The sequence below is a fragment of the Homalodisca vitripennis genome, chromosome 6, assembly GCF_021130785.1.
Source record: "Homalodisca vitripennis isolate AUS2020 chromosome 6, UT_GWSS_2.1, whole genome shotgun sequence".
In the NCBI taxonomy this organism is placed as follows: domain Eukaryota; kingdom Metazoa; phylum Arthropoda; class Insecta; order Hemiptera; family Cicadellidae; genus Homalodisca; species Homalodisca vitripennis.
In genome coordinates, this window is record NC_060212.1 from 157,656,825 (window position 1) to 157,681,897 (window position 25,073).

The 25,073-nt window shown below is 36.3% G+C and overlaps 1 protein-coding gene across 1 annotated transcript; it reads left to right on the forward strand.

Moving 5' to 3' along the window:
* Positions 1-468: 468 nt before the first annotated feature.
* Positions 469-24,462, forward strand: LOC124365063 (iodotyrosine deiodinase 1-like). Its single transcript, XM_046820983.1, has 5 exons — positions 469-611; positions 11,577-11,825; positions 13,320-13,445; positions 20,729-20,919; positions 22,750-24,462. The coding sequence occupies exons 1-5, from the start codon at positions 473-475 to the stop codon at positions 22,930-22,932; spliced, it is 888 nt and encodes a 295-aa protein (XP_046676939.1). The 5' UTR covers positions 469-472; the 3' UTR covers positions 22,933-24,462.
* The last annotated feature ends 611 nt before the right edge of the window (positions 24,463-25,073 follow it).

Here is a 25,073-nt window from a genome sequence, read left to right on the forward strand (position 1 = left end):
TGGATTTTAGTGCAGTGCGAGCAGATAAATTGTTGGAAGTGGATTCCACTAAAAACTATGGCAGACTCATGAAATGCCTAGGTTTGTATTGCCGTTCGAAGACGCGACACGAGAATTATTCACTTCCTGTACAGCAATAGACGAGAGTTGCAAAGAATTTAAATCAATGTTCATAAAGTTCTTTTGCTTGATTAGAGATAATCACCACCGGACACTCAATAAAAGAGCATAATCGGACGTTCATGTTTATTGTATATACATATATAAGTTATATTACGTTGATTATATATCTACTATCCACTATCTACTATCTACACACAACGCGCCGCATGGAGTGCAAGTCAACTTAACGTAACGTTGCAGTGTTTTAGGATCACAGATTCCAAAGGAAACGACGCAATTCAAACACAAAAAGTCTGATTTCACTGTAAAACATAGTTATTTGACAATGTTTTCTGTCTAGGAGAGCGAGATGCTGCCGTACATGCCGTTCCTAACCCAATACTGGCCGTTTATCGTAGCCGGCCTGGCATGCTTCGTGGCAGGCCGTTATCTCTTCACTGTGCTGAACGATCAGACCGAGGAGCTGACACCTCCACCGCGACCCACAGGTGAGCTGACTGGCCGATCTTATTTCCATCTTGAACAAGCTGGCCGAGGAGCTGACACCTCCACCGCGACCCTCAGGTAAGTTGACTGGCCGATCTTATTTCCATCTTGAACAATCTGGCCGAGGAGCTGACACCTCCACCGCGACCCACAGGTGAGCTGATTGGCCGATCTTATTTCCATCTTGAACAATCTGGCCGAGGAGCTGACACCTCCACCGCGACCCACAGGTGAGCTGACTGGCCGATCTTATTTCCAACTTGAACAATCTGGCCGAGGAGCTGACACCTCCACCGCGACCCACAGGTGAGCTGACTGGCCGATCTTATTTCCATCTTGAACAATCTGGCCGAGGAGCTGACACATCCACCGCGACCCACAGGTGAGCTGACTGGCCGATCTTATTTTCAACTTGAACAATCTGGCCGAGGAGCTGACACCTCCACCGCGACCCACAGGTGAGCTGACTGGCCGATCTTATTTCCATCTTGAACAATCTGGCCGAGGAGCTGACACCTCCACCGCGACCCACAGGTGAGCTGACTGGCCGATCTTATTTCCATCTTGGACAATCTGGCCGAGGAGCTGACACCTCCACCGCGACCCACAGGTGAGCTGACTGGCCGATCTTATTTCCATCTTGAACAATCTGGCCGAGGAGCTGACACCTCCACCGCGACCCACAGGTGAGCTGACTGGCCGATCTTATTTCCATCTTGAACAATCTGGCCGAGGAGCTGACACCTCCACCGCGACCCGCAGGTAAGTTGACTGGCCGATCTTATTTCTATCTTGAACAACCAGGCCGAGAAGCTGTCACCCCCACCGCAACCCACAAGATGAGGTGACTGGCCGAATCTTATTTCCATCTTGATCAATCTGGCCGAAGAGCTGATACCTCCACCGTGGCGCACAAGTATGTAGTCTGGCCGAACCTCTTTTCCATGTCAAAACATCTAGCCGAGGGTATGAAACTCACGCTGTAACGCATAGTAAGTTTTCTGGCCGTATCTCATCTCGTGCTGAATGGACAGACCGAGTGGCTGATATCTTCAACACAGTACACAATATATGTATGTGCATGGTCATTTCTCTGCTAACTAATAAAAATATCAGTCTTTAGTCGTCATCTTAGATCGGTGATAATAATCCTGACTACTATCTGAAAAGTCACCTACTTGTGTAAAGAAATCCAAAAATATGTTCTAATGTTTTGTTTGGATTGTTCTTTGTTTATCTTATCTTTAAAAATAGATTATGGAAGGAGACTTTTTAAACTGCATAGAAAGATAAATTAACCAAGGGTCGATTCGTGAAAAGTTTGAACCAAGGTAAATATTGTCTTGTCATTCCTTCAGAATGCATCACATTACCAATACAAAAATGTATAAACAAGCTACTTAGGAGCTGCACTGCATCAAATACTACTATAAAAAAAACTAAATTATCGATTGTTAATGACACTTTGACACTGGAACTTGGTGGTTGAATGTTTGTCATCGTCAGTATATAAATACATTGTTTAACTCGGAACAGTCTAATTTAGTCATGTGGACACAGTAGTATGCACAGTGTGACATTCTCCTTTAAAAATCTTTTCTGTTAAGGGAGTCAAATCCTGTAAAAGTTGTTATACTCAAGGAGTTGTAACATAAAAGAAACTTTATTCCAATATTTTACTTGTAAAATTAACTATTCATTGAAAACTGTTATTATTAGAGTAATCATGACATTAATAAGTCCAAGATCCCATTTCACGTCTCGATGTAAAAATATTTATTTCAGAACAGTCTATGGTACTTGTTCCAGATTCCATATCACTGCCGCATGTTCAATCAGAGTTGTTCGTTTTGGAACAGTCTGACTGCATAAGTACTACACTCCCTGTTCCAGTGCAATGGTGTTGCATGCCATTTAGCAGAATTATTCGTTTCGAAACTATTTGCTTGTATGTGTCCACACTTCTGTACCGTTTTGGCGTTCTTGTTCTTAAAAAGTATAATTCTGCTTGTACGTTTCAGAACAAACTCAGAACCAGAGTAGTTTACAGTATTAGTTTTGAACTGACATGGTTGCAGCTTTGGAACAGTTACCACACATGATTTCTGTTGTAAAATGCAAGTAAATCTTTTTCTATGTGTATTAATTTACTGCTATTAATATTAATTATTTACTTCCAGTAGATAAAAGTTATAAAATTATGATGTTCCTTGAGACAAATCATGAGACAAATATCACAAATAATATGACGGCAAAAAACTAAAAATGTGATGTGAATGAAACTATGTCCACTCTATAACCAGGCATAAATATCAAGTTGAATTCTTATTTCTGTCCAAATCTACATCAAGAAAATCTGTACTCCTATTAATGATTGATGCAACATCCAACATCGTTGCATTTCTTTCACAAACAAAATTTTTATGTACTATAAAACCTAATTTTCCTCTTTAAAATTGAAAAAGTATAAATGAATCGAATACACTGTTGTTAATACAATTTTGGCTTTAGTTTTGTCCGTGGACAATTATGCAGTATGCGAGACTGCAAAACATCTTGTGAGAAACTTGAAATGTGACACGGACTTTATTGTGTAAGTTTATTAAGCACAGGAAGTTAACAAAAATATCACAAATAACATAAATAGCCTACGCGTATCTAAAATCGCAATATTCATAACAGTCCGGATTGTCAGACTTCATTGTACACAAAAATGACCTTCCATTACTCAAATAACACTTACCACAAAGATTATTAAAAAAACCTAGTTAAAATTAAGTTATAAAACATTTTAAACATTTATAATTTTTCTTTAATTAACAATAATTTTTATTACATTCAAGTTTTGTGATAATTCAACATTAATTACTACCATAGAATGGTTTATTAATTCAATAGTATTCCAAATAAAATTACAAGAATTTTATAAAAATATGTCATTCTTCAAAAGGACAAGTGGTTAAGCATGACATTTTAACTCCTGTTTTTCAATAAATGTTTTAATTGTTTTCAATTACCCATGAGAAGAGTCTCTAGGCCCTCCATTATTTTAATGTAGTATACACAATCCTCCCCAGAGGTTCCCAAAAATCTGATCACACAAAGCAAGCTACCAAACTACACCAGTGACCTATATTTTTCTTTGTGATTTTTTGATAGGCTTAGTTTATTGCTTTTCATTGATTTTATTATAAAACTAGCGGGCCCGGCGCGCTCTGCTGCGCATTTCAATAATTTTTTGCAAAAGTTGCCCGCGGCTTCGCACGCAATTTCCCGTTGAAAACAGTACACTATATTCACTTATTCTTTTTCTATCACATTCTAAAACATTGCTGAGATAATTGATAGTCGTTCCATCGTGAGCCTCTTGGGCGTATTATGAAGGTATGTACCATATTCCTGCCTCTATCTAGCTGTTACCCACGGCTTCGCACGCAAATCTTAAGAACCGAAGTCCTTATATTACTTAGTAAATTTTTTTTTACTATAATAAATTTTAGATTAAATTAGTTATATCTCCGATGCCACGATTGAGCTTGCTTTGTTGTCTCGATCGAGAGAATATGTACACACGGAGTTTTGAGAACCATACTTCTGTCAAAAAAAACAACTAAGGTTGATTTTATAACATTCTTTATATTTTATTTGTAGCCAACGTAAGATAGTAATTATGATATCTGCATTACTCTTCTGATCAAGCATGAGCATGGTTTATATTAAATAAATATTGCAGTTAAAGGTGAATTTTTACGTCAAATTTGAATTGTATTATCTGGATAGTAAAGTCTATGTTTAACAGTGATTGCAAAAACAGTTTAAACAAAATTTGTCGTTTCTCTTAAGCTTACTCTATGCTTTAAAACTATAAGTGTAATATATGTTTACAAAGAACAGCTGATTAAAAATTTGAAAAGACGTTAACATATGTTTGCTGCAATGCATTTCTTATGGGTATTTCTGTAACCAGTGGGGCGGAATCCTGAATCGGGAAAGGGATGGGCATAGCTTATAAACCTTCTCCGTGGAAAAATACATATACGTACAAATTTTCATCATGATCGGTCCAATAGTTCACGATTCCATAAAGGACAAACATACAAACATTCATTTTTATATATATATAGATTAGCGTATGAGTGTAAATTAGCTGTTAGCGTACGTAGATTGTGTATTTAAGTTGTACGAGTTGAAAGTGTTTATTATTTAAAGTGTTCATAGTTTTCTTTAACCTGTGCATGGTTTTGACAGTTAAGAATCTTATTTATTCATATACAGTCAAATATTCATATTTAAATATGAATATTTGACTGTAAATTGATGCATTTTTGTTATAAAAAAGAATAGTATCGGTAAGTTTACTATAATTAATGTATTTGTTACTATTTTGATCTTTTGCTTTTTTTGGGAATAATGTACCACAAAACTGTATTTTAATCTGTATGTAATCTAGTGTCTATTTTAATGTTACTATAGTAATTCATTATTATAATATGCAATTATGGCACTAAAGAAGTATATTTTCATTTACTTAATGGTACTCCCAAGAAGTTTCACAGTAGTCCTAATTTTGTTTCCAGGATTTAAATCTTATATTTAATTATGTTGTTGTATTAATAAAAGTAAATCAATATATTAATATTTATACATTTTGGAAATCTCTAATTATTGTATTCTTTGATAATATATACACAGAATATTTCTGTTATAATAATGATCTCTGAGGAAATATTCGGCGTATTACAACACTGTATGTGAAACAACAAAGAGAATCTCCAATTTGGAAGGTTGATAATTATGACAATAAACAGTAGGTGATGGATAACTATCAGTTGGGCAGGCCTCAGTAAGTGTGGCAGGGGGCACTGACAAGTATCGCAAACAATGATACCAAATCAATATATTAAACGGCTTTTAGCATATCTGTTGTGCGAGTTGTCATGGAAGTAGAATCAATAGAAGTCAGCCCTCCTTTAATAGAAACCTTTGCCCGTTTAATGTGAACCTAGTGGTTGCACACCTCACAGAAGATTCCTTAAACTTTTTTTCAGCTGTCCTTATGATATCACTTCAGGAAAATTTCTGCATAACTTTAACAAGACACCCAACGCTAAAAGACAAAATCAAACAAAACCACTTCCTGTTTAAAACTATATATATATATTTATTTATTTATTATAATATATAACGTGGTCTGAGGAAACAATATCTGTATAAAAAGAATAAAAAAAATTGAAACTTTATACAAAAATTTATTGTATAAATATATTGGCTAAGTTTGTTGGCCAGCTTGATTCTTTATTTCGTTTAAATATGGCACCCATTTAAACTAAAAAATATCACAACTCCATTACTTATAAACCTAGAGAAAAACTAAAAGTGTTCTGGAATACTTATAGCATTTCCTAAACAATTTGTCACTAACTAATTTTTTATCTTGAATGGATTTGGCATATTGAGTGTATTTAAATAACATGACCATCTTCTTGTATTGATTTACTCATAGAAATTGTGGACTTCACATTTAATGACTCACATTAACGTTATGTGCAATTCTACATATTTTAAAATTGACCATCATTTATTTATTTATTATTGTCCAGTCTTCTCTGGCCCTTATCTGACCGTTCACATGAGTACAGGCTTGTATCTTATTTAACACAATAAAGGAGAGGGTCGGGCACAACTGAGGTACTGATACTGTAATCGCATACATAATTTGAACCCATGTAATCAACTTGGGCCCAAATACCAATGGTTTTGACCTTGCAGCCACAGCTTGTCAATCCTCACCAATCACTTGGTTATAATCCACTCTCAACTTGGCTTCAGCAAATGAATTAATAAAAATTTGATTAAAATAATGTTTATAAGTAAAATACCCTTACGCATATTTGTTTTTAGTAACATTTTGGTACAGCCGATGGTCTATTTTTTATTTAACATTCTATGCTACACCTAGTAGTGTTGACATTTAATTTATCTAACGGAATGTAATGACTGCATTTTAACTGTAAGATTGCTGTCTATCGTCAATTCAAAAACATTTTTGCCTTAAAATAATAGCAATCCAAAAGTTATGTTACATAATGCCATAAAGAAGCAGTATGATTTTATCCATAGAATAAATGCGCTCATCTTAAGTTTGGATAAATTGAAAATTGTATACTGCCAAGAAGCTGTAACCTTTAGTTATGAAACATTCTATGAGAAGATACATCACCCAAAGCCAAAATCTGTTGCTGCATGAAACGTTTTTGTTACGCGCTATATGGAAGTGTATATAACAATATATTATTTCATTTTTCACAATTTTACAATTGTCAATTCATTTTAAACTAGAAATATCTTAACCCTCCTTCGGTCGCACCTGAAACGTTACATGACAGGTCGCACTGTATCAAATTGATACATTTGTATTTAAACTAATTTCAGTGGTATTTACTTCAATATAATCATATAATATATTATATTTATAGGTTCTAAAAATATGTCTTATGCTTTTCAAATATCGTAGTTGTTTTTTAAATGCAGTTTAAGAAATATTAAAAATATTTTACAAAAAGTGTGCACTCAAACCAAATTGTTATTGAAACGGGAATGGTCGCACTGTATCTATTTGATACGAATTTGGTAAATTACATGGATCTGAAGAAATAACACGCAATAACGATCAAAAACAATGGAATATATTTATATTGAAACTAGTTACATATATTTTGCCATTGTTTAGCCAAACAATTGCATTACAAAAAGTAGTTGTTTCTGTCGCTAAAAATATAAGATATTTCTATCAAAAGTAAAGTACAGTAATACCACTTACTGTATATATATATATATATAATGAACCCAAGAACTTATGTACGAAGGAACACTGTTTTACATGTTCGGATAGCAGCGTACGCACACAACCTCTGTATGTTCATTGCAGATGGTTTTCTTACACTTTCTGCAAAGTGTTTTTGTAAGTCGGGTTCTCTTATCAAGCTTGCAGAACTCACACCTTGTCCGCTTCTCTAACTGTGGCCTCTCTCTATTTACATCATTTCCATCCCGGTCAGCATTGCATATTTTCTTCAGTCCATGTTGAATGTGCAAGGGAATCCCTCCAACTGGTCTCACACCTTCGTTGGATGTGTTCAGCTACAAGGGAGTTACTGAGTTCTCGTAGAAACAATCTTCTAATTTTGGTGACAACTTCATTTCCAAATGAAACTACTTGAGCATTGATGCCTGCTACATTCAACAAGGCATAAAAAAATTACCATTGGCCATCGGCGGGTACCTCTGGCAACGTTGTACGAAGCACATAACTTGTCAACACAGTCTACACCACCAGACTTTGTGTTATTGTAGTGCAAGACAATTTCAGGCTTATTTGTGTGAGCATCAATTTTGTCACTGAAATGTAAGCATGATATCAACAAAACATTTTTGTTTTTTTTTTTTTTGGTACATATGATACCATTGTTGAATTTTCACCATACACGAAATAGCTTGACTGCAAAAGTCTTCCTTTTGTACATGTCAGCTCAGAAGGAATATCAGTCCGGTTTTTTTAAATCGTACCAACAAATGATAATTTTCTTTCTTTCAAATGGTCAACAAGGCTTACCAAACTGAACCAATTATCGGCAGTAATGTTCCTGCCGCTTTTATGTATTTGGTTCAACCAATCGCTTAACAACATCGTCCGACTTATTGCTGACCCAGAAAGGGCCGTCTGGCTGTTTAGCGCAGTACACTTCAAGATTGCTAGTGTAAAATGTTTTAGTGTCACAAAGAGCAAAGATTTTGATGCCATATTTTGCTGGTTTTGAAGGAATATACTGTTTAAAGTGGCAACCACCACGAAAGGCTTCCAGTTTTTCATAGATAGTTACATTTTCACCGTGAGAGTAACATTTTTACAGTTACCTACGAAGTCTGTAAATATCTCTCTGATAGCGGCTAAGTTATCAATCTCTTTACGCTCGTCTCGAGTACTTCTATCATCAAATCTTAAGCATCTTAGGAGAAATTTAAACCGTCTGAGACTAAACGTCATTCTGCATTTTTCTATGCCGAAACCATCGGTAGAAAATATCTCATCCAGACTTTGCCTGTTTGACTTAAAAACTCCTAAAAGGTAAAGTATGCCTATGAACGCCTTTATTTCGATCAAGTCAGTGGTTTTGGCATAACGAAGTCTAGTGTACTTTAGCTGTACAAGGGTAATATACTGATTTGTATGCAAAACAATTTTTTCTAACATTGAATCTGTGAAAAATTTGGACCAACAATCTAATTCGGATTTGCTTTGACGTGCGGACCCAATCACGCCAGGCAGACGTCGCAAAATGTTTTGTGGCTGTGTTCTTTGATTGTACTGCCTAGGTCTTAAGAACCACTTAATTGTATCATTCTTACCCCATTTAGCTGCCAAATACAAGTTGTCTTGTGCATCTTCTTCGCGAACCTGGCGTTGTAGAGGTGGTGGCTGGTTGATCACCTGCGGATGTGGCTTGTCGATCACCTGCGGCTGTGGGCTAGTCGATCACCTGCGGCTGTGGCTTGTCGATCACCTGCGGCTGTGGCTGGTCGATCACCTGCGGCTGTGGCTTGTCGATCACCTGCGGCTGTGGCTGGTCGATCACCTGCGGCTGTGGCTAGTCGATCACCTGCGGCTGTGGCTTGTCGATCACCTGCGGCTGTGGCTTGTCGATCACCTGCGGCTGTGGCTTGTCGATCACCTGCGGCTGTGGCTGGTCGATCACCTGCGGCTGTGGCTTGTCGATCACCTGCGGCTGTGGCTGGTCGATCACCTGCGGCTGTGGCTAGTCGATCACCTGCGGCTGTGGCTTGTCGATCACCTGCGGCTGTGGCTTGTCGATCACCTGCGGCTGTGGCTTGTCGATCACCTGCGGCTGTGGCTGGTCGATCACCTGCGGCTGTGGCTGGTCGATCACCTGCGCCTGTGGTTCATCCAACATCATTAGTTCGTCATCAGCACTCTGTTCTGTATCGAAGTTTTCTTCTCTTTCTTCAACCACATCTTCACCGTCTATATCGCTATTATCACCATAAATGTATTCTAACCTTTCATTCTCTTCTTCACTTGTATCAGAAAATAAGAGGCGATGGACAGTTTCCTGACCGTCATCGGTTTCTAAGTTCAAACTGCGTTTTGACATTTTTTTTACCTAAAAAGCGCAACAGAAACGATCGCATTGCATCACAATTATACTGTAAATATGATACGTGAACGGTCGCACTGCATCAAATTGATACCGTAAATCTGAAACGGGAATGGTCGCACTGTATCTAATTGATACAGCTCCGTAAACACGCTCTGTTCAAGGTCAGGCATAGTACTGCCATTTCAGGGATGAGGAGAGGGAAGCCCATTAGGAAGGGGATGGCAGTATGCGCGCGCATCGTGAAATAGCACGGAGGAGAACGTGCATGCGTATCAAATTGATACAGTGCGACCGATGGAGGGTTAAATCTATATATAAACATAATAAAACTTACATTGCATACATTTATTGCTGTAACAGTCAAATTTTCTCTGATCCAGCATATTTGAGAAATTCCAGTGGTTCACCATGAACTCATCAACTGGATAAAACATTTTAGACTCCAAAAGGTGTTTGAGAGGTTTTTTAAACTGAATTTGATTGTTGGAGTTTTTATACTTTCAGATGTGATAATGACAGATGAGTTCAGAAATTGTCCCTGCCTAGCTTTATAATGGAGAACCATAATCCCTACTGTACACCAAATTAAATCTTTATCTGTAGTACAGCAACATGTCAAAAAAAAGGGGTAAGGCAGAGTCAGCAACCCCCTGAAAGTTTCTCTGCATGACTCCCTATAGTTTTACTTGCCAATAATTCTCTCAGGCTCATCCCGAATCCTAAAAACATGCTTTGTTTTGATTTTAGCACAATTTCCCCAAAGTCTCACTCCATATGCAAAGTGTGAGTGTGTTTGGCCATAGCAGGGCATTTTTAAGACTTTCGGAGAACAGAATTTTGCTAGGTGACGCAGGGTGTATATGGCGGAGACAGCTCTACCACAGTAATTATTAAAATGATCATTCCTGGTTAGTCCGTTATCAAGGAACACCCCAAGAATCTTTGTGGAGCCTGCTTCTTATAATAGGAGGACACCATCCACAAATACAATAGGCCACAATATATCATCGTTAGATTTCAACTGATTGGTTTTCGAATTTATTTCAGAGAAATCCTGAATGTATGAATTCAATTCTATGAATGGTGACATTTCAAGACATAGAGTCATGTCATCTGCATATTGAATTAGATTTTCATTTTGGATAACTGAATTTACTTTACATTCATAAATCAGAAAAGAACCCTGATGGACACTATGAACTATTGTAATTTTGTTTGAAACAATTCATTCCTACACTTTGATCTCAATCTTTAAGATAAGAAGAGAGTCATAAATGCAAGAGACTCTGGACGCCGCCGAATTTCTCTAACTTCTATTTAGAAGCAAACAATATAAACAGTGATTTTAAATATATTACATAAAAGTATCTAACTTTCTGTTATTTTTAATAAGCCCCAACCTATAATAGAAGAAACCCAACATTTTACATTTAATTCGTCAAAATGAGGACATCAAAAAGGATCATAGCTCTAAAAAGTAAACAAATCGTCACACAGAACTGGCTTTGCCTCAGACAAAGTCTCCCTCTAAATACTCATATGGGTGCAAAATTTTTTCTTGTAAGTCAAAAATTACTCTAAAGTGAAGTATAACACTCTTGTCGAGTCCTCATCTAAATTTGCTGCCATCATCATCGTCTTTGCTCAATAAGTTATCAGGGACTAGCATAATCTGTAAAACTGTTCGCTACAGAAGTCAGCTGCAACCTCTATGTGTATTATCAGAAACATTTTAGTTATTTTTTTTACTTTAGGAAACAAATCAGAATAAAAGTTATTTATAAATTTTAGATGACGAGCTCGTGGGGGACGATTATGATGAAGATATGGACGCAGTGGAAGGAGGTGCAGCTGACTTGGCTAGTGCTCTGCCCTGGGACTTGGAGCATGTACCGTTCTCCTTCACCCGTATCACACCAGAGGAGTCTATCAAGCGCTCCCAGGAGTTCTACCAGCAAATGGACACCAGGCGAACTGTGCGCTTCTTCAGCCCTGATCCTGTTCCTCGGGAGGTGATCCACAACATCATCAAGGCGGCTGGTCAGTTAGAGTTGAATGTATTACAAAATCATATAACCAAGGCTGATCTCTAATGATACTTTATCAAAATATAGATCAGTAAGTAAAACCTTCTGAAGTAATCTGTTGGCGATATTGCCAACCATACAGGTTGAGGCATATCACACATTGCGATGTATAGTGTCTGAACTGAGGAACCTGCCTTCTTCGTTTTAACGAAAACCTCCATATTTTGATCTTAAATTAATTCTGAAAAAAATTTGTAACACCCAAAAATACCCCAAAATGGCACTTGAGGGAAGGGGTAATTTTTTAAACATGTTTTGAAACGTAGTCAGGCTGTACCTCATTTTAAAGGAGTAAATTTGCTGATCGTTTTGAAATATGTTTTTATTTATTTTGCTTCTCGTATACAGGTGGATTAAAATGTCAAAGTTGTATGGTTTCAAAATCTGTTTACTGTTACCTCATAAAAATCCAAATCTTAGCAAGTCCAAATCTTTATCCAATATTAATAAAGAAGTACTCTTTCTAAAAACATGTTATAGTTTTCACTTTTAGTACATTTCCAATTTTTGTAAATAGTTTAAATTTAGGATATTTCAAACTCGCAAAACCTAAAAATTCAAATAGCAAAATATGACTTTCATTACATCTATCAATAGTTCTCTTAAATTAACTTTTTAAATTTAAAATTTGGCTTTATCTCGGATGGTTGAGAAATAGCACTGAAAATACTAATTGTCATAATGTTTTGTTGCATTACAACATTTTCTGTATTTGCAGTAGATTCTTAATTAATTAAAAAAGCCATGAAATTAGTTTTATTTTTTGTTCAGTATTAAATTATTGTTTGAAAAAACTCCATAATTTTATTAAGTTCTGTATTTTAAGCCATTTCTTCTAATTAGCACTTAAAACATTAAAAAAGGGGCAGTGACTTATCTTAAAAAAATTAACCCAATTGTTCATGTCTCACTCAGAACATGAATTTATGAATTTAAATATGATACAGAATCTAAAATATTTATACAGCGGTGATGTTATCAGCTAATTAACATAGTTCTACATTTTCATTTATTACCTGGTGTCCGAATCAGTAGAATACATACAAATCCTTGGTATATACAGAATATACACAATTATGTATTATTTTAACGGTATCTTTTATGCAGTATTTTACATTATGTGTGGCTCACATTTATAAAAGTTATTGTTACTATTTAAGAGGACAAAGGACAATCAACAGGCTTACCTTGAAAACAGCATTCACTGTAACATACAGCTAGAATGCTCTCTACTGGTTGAGAAAGATTGAAGTGCAATCAGACATTGCTAACTACGTGAAAAAACTTGTACTCTTATGTATTATTTCAATCAGTGAATCCTAGAAGATAGTTTTCAATAAGATAGCTGATTTTCCTATCAACCAGTAACAATCCCTTGCTTTCAGCCCTATTAATTTATAAAAGTTAATTTTTTAAATGATATTTTTTTAATGCTATAAATTCACAGGCACTGCTCCTAGCGGAGCTCACACTGAACCATGGACATATGTTGTGGTGTCCGATAAAGAAATCAAGGAGAAGATCAGAGAAATTGTTGAAGAAGAGGAAAAAATCAACTATGAAAAGAGAATGGGTAAATATAAGTCACTATTACAGATATTATACACTGTTGTTACAAGAATATACTGTGATAATAGCTTAATAAAAATTCCTTTGATATAAATATAAGAGTGACTATTAGAGCAACTAAAAAATGTATTTTTTAATTTGAGGTATATGTATCTACTATCTAGTACAGCAGGAAGCAAGTGGCTGTGTGAGTGACCGGAACAGACCACAGTTGTACAGTCATGCTTAAAACATTGGTCTGAACAAAATCCAATATGGCTGCCAGCCAACAATCTCAGTGAAAGTGCTCCAGTAATAAGTTATAGTTTTAGTGGTAAAAGTAAAAAACAACACCTAACTTGTGCACACTAACAACTGTCAAGTACTGTGAGTATTTTCCATTTTTTTAAATCAAGAAAATAAGTTCAATAACAACAACTTTACTTACTGCAAGAATCATAAGCATATGACATCAACAAAAGAACACTCAAGTAACCATTACCAAGCTTAACAATACAAAAATATATGTATATTTTACATATTAAAACAGCACTATTACTGATTTACAAAGGAGAAGCTCTGTTTAATTTAAAATAACATTTATAGGAATAATCTGGTACCATATGGTGACCTACTTACACACAGAAGTGATGAAGGCCGCCAACTGGCAATATTTTGCACAGCCTAGCATCAACAAGCTGACATAACAACAACAACTCAGCATTGGCACACATTTCTACAGAGAGCCTACCTCAACTCTATTACTATATAGCTATTTAATTTTTTCCTTTCTGCTATTTTAACAACTTGACTAAATCACAAAATTTATACAGGCCTGTATAATATGGACAAGCAGAATAAGACAACTTTTTCTGTAGGTGAACATGTGTTTGCAAAAACTAAAAGGTTGTCCACAATGGCCAGCTGTTATTACTGACACAAATCTTGGCAAAAATGAAAACAAATACAGAGTTACCTTTTTTGGTGACAATAAAACTGCAGAAATCAAACACGCTGATCTGCTCCCCTATATAGAAATATAAGACAACCTTTGGCCAACTAAAAACAGACAACTTTAAAAATAAAACTAATAAATCAGGCATTACTAGAAGCAGAGCAATCTTACAATAGCTGTAAATGTGATGACCCAAATAGTGTTCTCCATGACTCCAAACAGGATCTTGAGGACACACAGCAGGTGGAGGCACAAGAATGTGAGCTAACCATAAATGACATTCAAACTAAAATACAGAATAGTAACGACTCAGATCTAGAAACATCCCTTTCTCTTGCCGCTGAAGCTGGCAACATACTTCTTTCAGAAAACTATAAATTAAAGCAAGACCTACATGAATTGACTCTAAAAAACTCCCATCTGGCTAAACAAATAATGGACTCCGACCAACTGGGCCACATGAAATACGAAACACAAATTGAGGAAACTGGAAAAATGAGAATAAAAAACTACTGAGTAGATCAGCATCCCTTACAGATACCATACAACAACTGGAAAAAAAGTTGTCAAAAGAGATTGACTTGCGGATACAATTACAAACAGTCTTTGAAGAACAGGACCAGGAAAAAGAAAAAAAGCTATCTGCAAACATACAAATGAAATACTACAACTAAAGAAAACAATAGTACACCTTGGCACAAAAATTCAAAATAACGGCTATAAAAAAAGCCAAGACGATATAAACTAGTAAAGATACGGAAACCCAAACTGATCACTTTCCCTCTGCCCCACATAAACAGCTCTCCATTCTCTCCTCATACAAGTTGGACAGTTTAAGCACCCGACAAGACAAAGTGGAACAACAGATGAAGCTACTACTAGACCATTACAGAATACAGATCACCTTTATCCACTATCTCTGCCTACATCTGACCTTCACAGCTACCAAAGTACTGGGGAAATAATATCACACTTCCCAGTACAACACTGTACCAAGGATCCCAACGAGAACTTAACCGGGAGAGCCAGACAAACTCCTACAGAAAAACTGAGCTCATCACAAATAAGCGGGAGAGCCAGACAAACTCCGACTAAAAAACTGAACGAAAGTTTAAACATGGAGAGCCAGACAAACTCCTTCCAAAAAACTGAAAAACTCTGTAAGCTTGTTGACAAACACTGCCGCTTTGACCAAGAATAACAATCCTGCTATAAAGAGAAGGGATAACATGTTTAGCGTGTCACTGCAAGTTGCAAGAAGCAAAGCACAGATTTACACAGCGGAAGTGTCACTCCCTCCAACACTGGAACTCAATAGAACACAACCTGTGAATCCTCAGTCAGACGGCAAAAAGGCTCATCCCCAACATGCAAAAATAAAAGACATCAATGAGGACTATGAAACCTTCTTTAAGAAAAACATTGACTTCTATAGAGAGCTGATAAATAATTACTGGCCCAATAACAGCTCAGAATATGCTAAATTGACAAAATTTAATATCCACAAGTCACAATACATCTACAGAAAACCTCCGCTGTCTCTGATTGCTCACTGAGTACCCCAAAACGCCAGAAAATGGAGAATTTTTTTTAGGCCACAAACAACGAAACGAAACGAACATCTGACAATCCTTCATCAAAAAAACATTCAGGGGGCTACCAAACAAAGTTGACAGACTAAACCATTTGCTCAATGAAACATCCCCTAGCCTTTTAATATTGACAGAACACGGCTTGAGTCAAAGTGAAATTTTAAACACCAAAATACAAGGCTACAATCTGGTAACTGAATTTAGCAGAACAGATCACAAGCTAGGAGGTGCCGCTATATACTGTAAGGACAACCTGACAACCAGTGTAGAGGCCATTTGAAAATTACACACTTTTGTGAAGAGCTCCTCTTTGAGGCAGCAATGGCACAGATCAAAATTAAAGAAAAGCAAATATATCTCCTTGGTGTATATCGCCCTCCTGGTGGAAACACAAGAAGTGGCCTAAACTTCTTATCACACATCCTAGACCACAGCCAAGCACACAATAAGTTATTTTTATTACTAGGGGATATAAACATTGATAGCCTAAAAGAAAACAACCCTGACAATTTGATGCTACAAGACGAAACTAACCACACACAACATAAGAAGGCTTCCCCTTCCTGCGACACGGGTAACAGCCGAGACGAGATCCTCGATAGACTGCGTATGCACAACATCCCAGAAGCAGAGGTCACTGTAACTATTTTACAAACTGGCCTCTCCGACCATACAGCCCAATTGAGCAGCCTTAACCTAAATCAAGAGACCAACTCAACATCAAAACTAAAGCGACAAATGGGGAAAAAGAACCTTGAAAATCTCAAATCCATCTTCTACAACAAAAAACTGGGAAAGCTGTTGAAACTGCTGAAGACACAGAAACTGCATATAATATATTCCATGACACCCTTTGTACTGCCCTAGATATCTGCTGCCCACAAAGGAAACACAAGAACAGAGGCCCTACCAAACCATCTCATTACTATGACCTGGAATCTGCCGATATGAAAGCCTCCTAACCTACGAGCCCCTCAACACCTATGAAACAACAGGAGACATTCGAGACAAAGAAATAATGAGAAACAGTAAGAGGATATATGACCAAAAACTAAGAACACTGCATCGGCAAGCAAACTCAAAGCACATAGAAGAATCTGACAACAAGACCAAGGCTCTATGGAGTTTGATTAATAATGAGAGGCGTGGGAAACAGTGCAACCAGGAGTGCCCTAAACTTAACATCAACAAACACCACCCTACATAATCCTACAGAAGTAGCCGAAAGCCTTAACACTTACTTTACTCAGATGGCTGGCATGACAATTCAAAACCAAATACATACCCTAGCACCTGGGTGGACAGGAAAAAACCCGACCTTATTGCACATCCCTTGCCACAGTCATTTTGCATGACACCAACACTTGGACCGAGGTGAATCAAACAATTTGCAGCCTGAAAAACAAATCGTCCAGTGGCATAGATGAGTTTTCTTCAAAGAGTGTGAAGTTCTGTGCAAATGAATTAACCCAACCCCTTGTAGCAATCATTAACAAATCTTTTGCCGACGGTCACTTCCCCTCAAGGCTTAAAGTGTCAAAGGTCTATGCAAAAACACAAGAAAGGGAAGAAATCAGACCCTCAGAACTATAGACCCATCTCGCTAATATCTACATTTGCAAAAAATCATAGAGAAACTTGTTCTGAAGCGATTGATGGCCTACCTTAAACAACATGACCTAATCACAGTCAACCAACATGGATTTCAAAAAGGAAAATCAACCATATCAGCAATTATTAGCCTAGTAGAATCAATCATTGACAGCATAGATGACGAAAAGTACGTAACAGCCCTATTTCTTGACTACAGCAAGGCTTTTGACTGTCTGGGACATGACCTAATCTTAAAAAAGCTGGAAAATTGGGAGTAAGAGGCATAGAGAACAAATGGTTCTCCAGCTACCTCCGAGGAAGGTCACAACTTGTGGAGGTACAGCATACTGAATCTTCCATCACCCAGATCGTACACATCAACTCCAAAACCACTGGCACGAGGGTGTGCCTCAAGGATCGGTACTTGGCCCAGTTCTTTTTTATTCTTCTAACTAATGACTTCCCTACTTTCATCGCCAGCTCCAGTACGGACTGCATAATGTATGCAGACGACACTACCCTTCTTATAAAAAATGACACAGCAGATGAACTATCCCTTAACTCCTTGACTTCTCTCCAACAAGCCATCAAATACAGTGCACTGAATGATCTGGCAATAAATCCTAATAAAACAACGCAAGTGCATTTCAGTAGGAAAAAAGGAAATACCAACAAATATTCCAGACATATCAGTAGTTGATAATAAAACACAATTTCTGGGCCTGACTATCGATAGTACACTTTCATGGAGTCATCATGTGAGCACCATTTCCAATAAAATATGCGCAGGCATATACGTTATGAGGCGACTCAAATCAGTGGGTACTCAGGGATCCGTCAAAGCTGCTTATTACGCACTGGTAGAGTCCCACATTAGATATGGTCTTATCATCTGGGGCAGCTCTACTGAAAACCCTGAAAAGGATACTCACCCTTTCAAAAAAAGGCAATTAGATCCCTCGCCAATCTTGAATCTCGACAAAGCTGCAGGGAAGCGTATCCAAATTTAGGCATTCTAACTGTACCAGCCTTGTATGTATACGAAACAATTCTACATGTTGACAGACTCAATTTTGACACTTACAACGATTTCCATGACTACAACACACGACATGCCTCCAGATTTGTTCACTACCCCGCCATCGAACAGCCCTCTTTGAAAGAAAACCGTCCTACATAGGACGAAAACTCAGAAATCAACTGCCAGAAGACTTCCAATTGCTAACTGGAAACGCACTGAAGAAAGCACTTCAAGAATTCCTTGTCAAGACTCCATTCTACACCCTGGAGGAGTTCCTGGATGCAACAAACACCTAAGCGACTTTTCCTATTACATTATACTATGTTTGACTATATTACTGTACTTAATGTTCATGTAATAAAGAAATATTGATTGATTGATTGATCACTAGCGAGTATGAATGGTAAGCAGTGGCAGTCTTATGTTTGCAGAAACGGAAGCAGTTCTCCCACGCGCCATATCTCACCACCACCTTCACTGGCCAAGGTCGTGGGCACACTTATACATCTCCTACTGTACTATATGAATGTATTGTGTATGTGGCATTTGTACCTTTAACAGCGCAATTAAATTTAATAGTCTGGCAAGTGCATTCATATTTTCTTTCAAAATGCTTTAGCTATTAAAAATATTAAGCTGCTTGGTCTGGCAGATGTTTTTCCTTTCCCAGTTCATACTTAATAGGACTACCAGTACATACCTTTAAGACCAAAAGAGCAAAGTATTTGAGAACTAACATTGCTTTGTGTTCTATATTCTATTTCTATACTACAACTAGCTGTTTCCCGCGGCTTCGCACGCTTTTCGTAAGTTTTGCCCGCGTATGAGCATTTCTGGTTGAAGTAAATTATATTTCCAACCCCGATGTAGATTTTACCTTGATGTCACGATCAAGAAAATATGTCAAAAATGTATTGTACATGCATAATGTATTTTATTACAAAGTGGTCTACCACTCAACCTTTAAGTTCAACCAAAAATTTAGTTTAGACAATTATTTATACATCATAACTTAGCGCCTTCAAATAGTGTTTCACTGTTTAATATACGTATCTATCTCGTAATTGCAGGTTATAATGTGCAGGCGCTTTGAAAACTTTTCTTCATTTTATTCTTTTATATTCACGACATAAGCGAATAATTCAGATAATAACTATCCTATCTTCTAAGTTAGACTAAATTACGGATACATGTGAAATTTGATTGAAATTGGTTCAGTCGTTTTGGAGTTTATTGGCAACATACATCGTGACTCAAGATTTTTATATATATAAGATATATATCCATTAATTATTTATAGTCTATATTTATTTATTGACATGTTAACCAGTTGATGTGTAGTGTGTTGTAGCTGAATAGACTACCCTCTATAAATTGCATTAGTATGGTATCTGGTTAAATTTATAAATTATCTTTACTTATAATTTAAACTTTCACTAATTATTTAATTTTTAGAGTTGCGTTTATTACAATTTTATAATTTATTAGTTAACACAGCTTATTTCAAGTCTATAGCTCATTCCATTATATAGAACGACAGACAATCATACAGCAAATAAAACTGAAATTGTAACAACCTACTGAGTGATAGGCTTCAACAATGCCCAGACAAATTCCGAAGTTAAACATCATAGAACTCATTCTTGTCCATGTAGGAATGAAGTTGAAGATGAAATCTTTCTCGAGATATCTTGCCACATGATACATTCACATTTTTGTTCATTAGATTTGGTTTCATATCAGTGTTTAAATAATAAAAGTATACACACCAACTCACCATAAATTATTGTTGTACGTGTTGGGATAGTTAAGGTACATATGTTATTTTCTCGTTGCCATCATGTTTATCCATAAGACCAATGTATAAATATTCGCTTATGAATAAAAATGGCTCAGCTAAATCATATGGAGTGACATGCACCATAATTGAACTCAGTATTTCTCAAATAGCAATGAAATTTCATACAAAATTTAACCTCTATGTCAGTTTATTTTTGAGATATTGTACCAACAGACAGAAATTATATTTTTCTAGTCCCAAAACTAATAGGCTCTGCTAACACTCAGCCAACTAACTCCCCACAAAACATCTTCACTATTAAATAAACAAACAATTTATTGAATATTTTAAAATATTTTTTCTCTAGGTAAGAAATGGACAACTGACCTGAAGCCACTGAAGACCTCTTGGGTGAAAGAGTATCTGACAACAGCTCCATACCTAATTTTGGTGTTCAAGCAGATGTTCAGCTTTACAGATGATGGGGCCCGCAAAGTTCACTACTACAACGAGAAGAGTGTAGCTATCGCTTCTGGTATCCTCATCACTGCTGTCCATGTTAGTAATACTATACCACGCTTAGTTTGTTAAGAAGTACATTTGAAAAAAGGACAAGAATTTGAAAAAGAAAGAAGATTTGAATTCCAAGATGGTCATACCTTCTCTTTTAGAGTTTTCCTACAAAGTTCCCAAACCTTTTGCTTAAAACTTAACTGCATGCGTTTTATTTATATTAAGTGCATGTTTTAGAGTTAGTGCACATGGTTTTGACATACAACTTGGTTGTTGTGATTCCTGACCTGTGCGTGTCACAACGCTGGGGTATGATTTGTTTATTTTACCCCTGGGCGGCTATGGGCGTTTTTCGGTGGGTTAAAGATATTCCTGCCACCGTGCCCAAGCCACCCCATGGATGTGTGGCAGGGCTCAACCTGAGCCCCGGTAAATTTGTTTGACAAAACCGGTCTGAGTATGGACGAGTGAATGATACAATCTGGAAGACTGCAAGAAAAATTATAGTGCCAAATTTGAATGTTTCACCTTTACTGGTTTCTGAAATTAAAACTAAAATCTGAAGAATACATACATACAAATGAATGGTACACTAAGCATGCAAATGTTGAGTTTAGCTCCATTTCACCTTTCTCTTAGTGGAGGACAATCACAGACTTTACTCCTAGGATCTGGAGTCCACACATGTCTGAAGAGATGCAAAAAAGTAATTAACGAAGACGTTCAAAACAAACTCTTTGCATTGTTTTGACATCAAGCACTCACACCTAGACTAAAAAAGAGCTGTCTGGTTTACCCAGCATCCATCCAGTGTAATCCAGTGAAAAGATGTTGTGTCTAATCAGGTACACACTAAGTGAAGCGTGAAATGGAACTAAACTCAACATTCGCATACTATCAACCCTTCCCACCATAGCTAAGTGTTGTGAACTAAACTTAGCTTTTCTGACCCATGTTTATATAAAATATTTTGTTTGCTAAGATGCAAACATTAAATCCCACAAGAATTACTCGAAAGTTCATAAACAATATGTATATGCTGAATGTTGTAGCATACATTACATGATCAAAACAAGGTGGGGATAAAGGAATCAGACAAGGTCCTTCGAATAGTAGGCCTGTGTTTGAACTACCCCTTCTTGATGTGCCGGTTAATGACATTGATCTGCAGCTTAACCTTCCAACCTTGAAGCTATGAAGGGCCATCTAAGACATTATCTTTTTGTACAAGATTATTAATTGATTGACTGTCCTGGGTTTCTTAAAATGGTAGACTACCACACGCCATCAGCAACTAGAAACACTGAACTCTTTGCTAGACACCACCACGGAACAGCTTACAAGATGAACAGTCCAGTGATTCACATGCAGTGCAAAGCCAACTTATTTCCACCCTATATCGACTTCTTCCACACTGCTGTTTCAACTATAAGGAAGAGTCTGTTGGCTGCCATGAAGGGTGTACCCTGGTGCTTGCCAATATCATGACTTTCTATTAGTTGTTGAGGTTTTCTCTCTGATTTTTGTTCTTGTTATGTCTCCATTTATTACTGATTAATATTTTACTAGTATTATCCATCATATAGTTAGTAGTTATATCCTTATGATTTATTTTTCTTTGTTGTTATTCTTGTCATATACTTTCTTCTAGTTAATCTATAATTTATTTTAAACTTTTGTTTTTCATTATATGTATAAAATGAAAAACAAAGTTTAAAATAAATTATAGATTAACAAGAAGAAAATATATGACAATAATAACAACAAAGAGCCAAAAAAGTAAAATAAAAAAAATATATTTATATGTGAAAATGGTTTTCTGTCAAATACATCAATCAACTGGTTACTATTAATAGTTCTGTGTGTTGTGTGCAGTTGGCAGGCCTGGTGTCACTGACCAGTACACCGCTCAACTGTGGTCCCGCACTACGCATGCTGCTGGGCCGACCCATGTCTGAGCGGCTCACTCTGCTGCTGCCAGTTGGCTACCCTGCACCTGACGCCACTGTCCCCAATCTCTCTCGCAAGTCACTGGACGAAATACTCGTCGAAATATAGGGCACCAAGGGACTTGTAACATCACAATCGTCTGTTTGTACATAATAATATGCACATGTGTAAAACTGTCACAATGATGTGTTCTTTTAATTTTAACTTTCAAGATGTAATCCATGTATTATGTAAACCAGACATGGGGGTTGCAGCCTTTTCAATCTGAAAAACGTGAACTATAAGATCTTTGGTCTCACAAATATCAGTCATCTGGAGAATATATATCTTGAATTTTAAAATCTTCAAGTGTTTGTCAATTTTACAAGCCAGGAGTTTGTGTGATATGGTTAGTCATTTGAGCCAAATATGGTTAGCTATCCTTCCGGTTCTTATCATAGAAACAGGACATTCTAATATGCTTAGTCCTACTTTTTTCAATTTTTTCAGAAAGAGACACAATTTTACATTTCTATCAGAGTCTCAGTATCAGTTTGATTTTAAGTACTATCAGACTAGCATTTTCCTCCCCAAGAATTGGTATAACCAAGATCTGCTTAAGGTAAGGAACAAATTAATTTGTATTGCACTCGCCTTACAATTCCATATAGTTTTCTCCAAAACAAGATTTTACTTACTAGTGATACTTGGTTCTATGAGAGTAGTCTTACTGAAACTGCTGTTGGCTAAATGACTAGCTACAATTGATCGCTTTCAGCCTTTGCCCAAGTGGTTTTACTTTTGGTGGATTCTTCCGGTTCATGATTTTTTTAATTCAGTTTGAACTGGTAAGCACTGTGTTAGTGTTTTAAGCTGCACATGTGACTTAAGAAGTGATTTATATGTTATGTTTCATATTTCTATGACAAGGTCAATGGAAAATGGATTTTTATAATTCTTTTTTTATTTTTTCAGTAATAAAATTAAAGAATATGACACTCATTCTATTATTAAAGTGTTAGTTCCTATTATAAAGTGTTTTAGTAAATATATTGTCAACCCATGGCATGACATGCACCATCATCAAACTCAGTTTTTTTTTATCCTGTCAGCCTAAAAATTAAGGCAATTTTGTTGAAACATTCTAATTCCAGAACTTTATAGATCGAAATGAAGAATGAAAACATTATAAATCATACACTTATGTATTTATTTATTAAAAAGAAACTATTTTTATCTGTTTATTGACTATCCTCATAAACACTAAATAATAATGTAGTGTGAACTAGTGTACCTATCTTTTATTAGCATTCCTGCCATGCCTTGGTTACCAGCTGTTAATTTAATATGTTGTGTATATCCATGTGCTAACTGTATAAACGGCAATACCATTTATCTAATAAATGTATTGTTGTAATAATATTATTAACTGTATCAGTGTGATATCCTTAAACTTGTTGGATTCACCAAGAATGGTGTAAATAAAAAAGTTGGGTTTATGAATATTGCTCAAGCAGTAAAATTATTATTAAATATAATATTATAAATATCTTTATGTTCAGTTCTCATCTTCAAACTCAATCATAGTAGATGAATTTAATTGTCAGTTTGTTACCACATAAACATATTAGTATTTCTAAGGTAAAATAAACAATGTGTAAAAACAAACTGATATTTATTTATTTCAAATCCCAAATTAAATTATCGTTTTTACAAAACTCACATACTTCTAAAAATAAATATATATTATCCATCCAACTTTTGAACATCACATTGTGTTTTAAACACATTTGTTCCAATTATATTTACCTATATTATATGAGAAGTTTGAAATGGATTGAGAGCCAAACAAGTTCACAACTGATAAGGAACTAGCAGGACTCATGATAATGAACTGGTAATAAAGTTACACGTAATAAGTCACAGTAAACTAAAAGAATTTGCTTGAACAAGCCAAACAACAAAGAAGGATTGTGAAGAGGACAAGTTATTACAATAGTTGTTTCTGTATTACTATTTTGAAATAACTAGAGGTATTCCAGATGTACAGAAACATATGAATGAGGAAATATTTGAGTGTCCCATCAATTTTTGGATTGTGTAGGGATGGCCTTTTTCTCCTTTTTCTTTCAAAAGGACATCTTTGCTTAGGACAAAAAGATGAGGAAAACCCTCATTACATTGAGTTTTACAAGAACCTTTGCACTGCTTCCGAAGTGATAGCATATTCATGATGTGTAGAGTTGTTAGTAGGGGCCGCATCCTGTCAA

Coding starts and splice junctions, on each gene's coding strand:
- LOC124365063 (XM_046820983.1), top strand. CDS start 473: ATGCTGCCGTACATGCCGTTCCTAACCCAATACTGGCCGTTTATCGTA. Junction 11,826..13,319: donor CAACATCATCAAGGCGGCTG/GTCAGTTAGAGT, acceptor ATAAATTCACAG/GCACTGCTCCTAGCGGAGCT. Junction 13,446..20,728: donor CAACTATGAAAAGAGAATGG/GTAAATATAAGT, acceptor TTTTTTCTCTAG/GTAAGAAATGGACAACTGAC.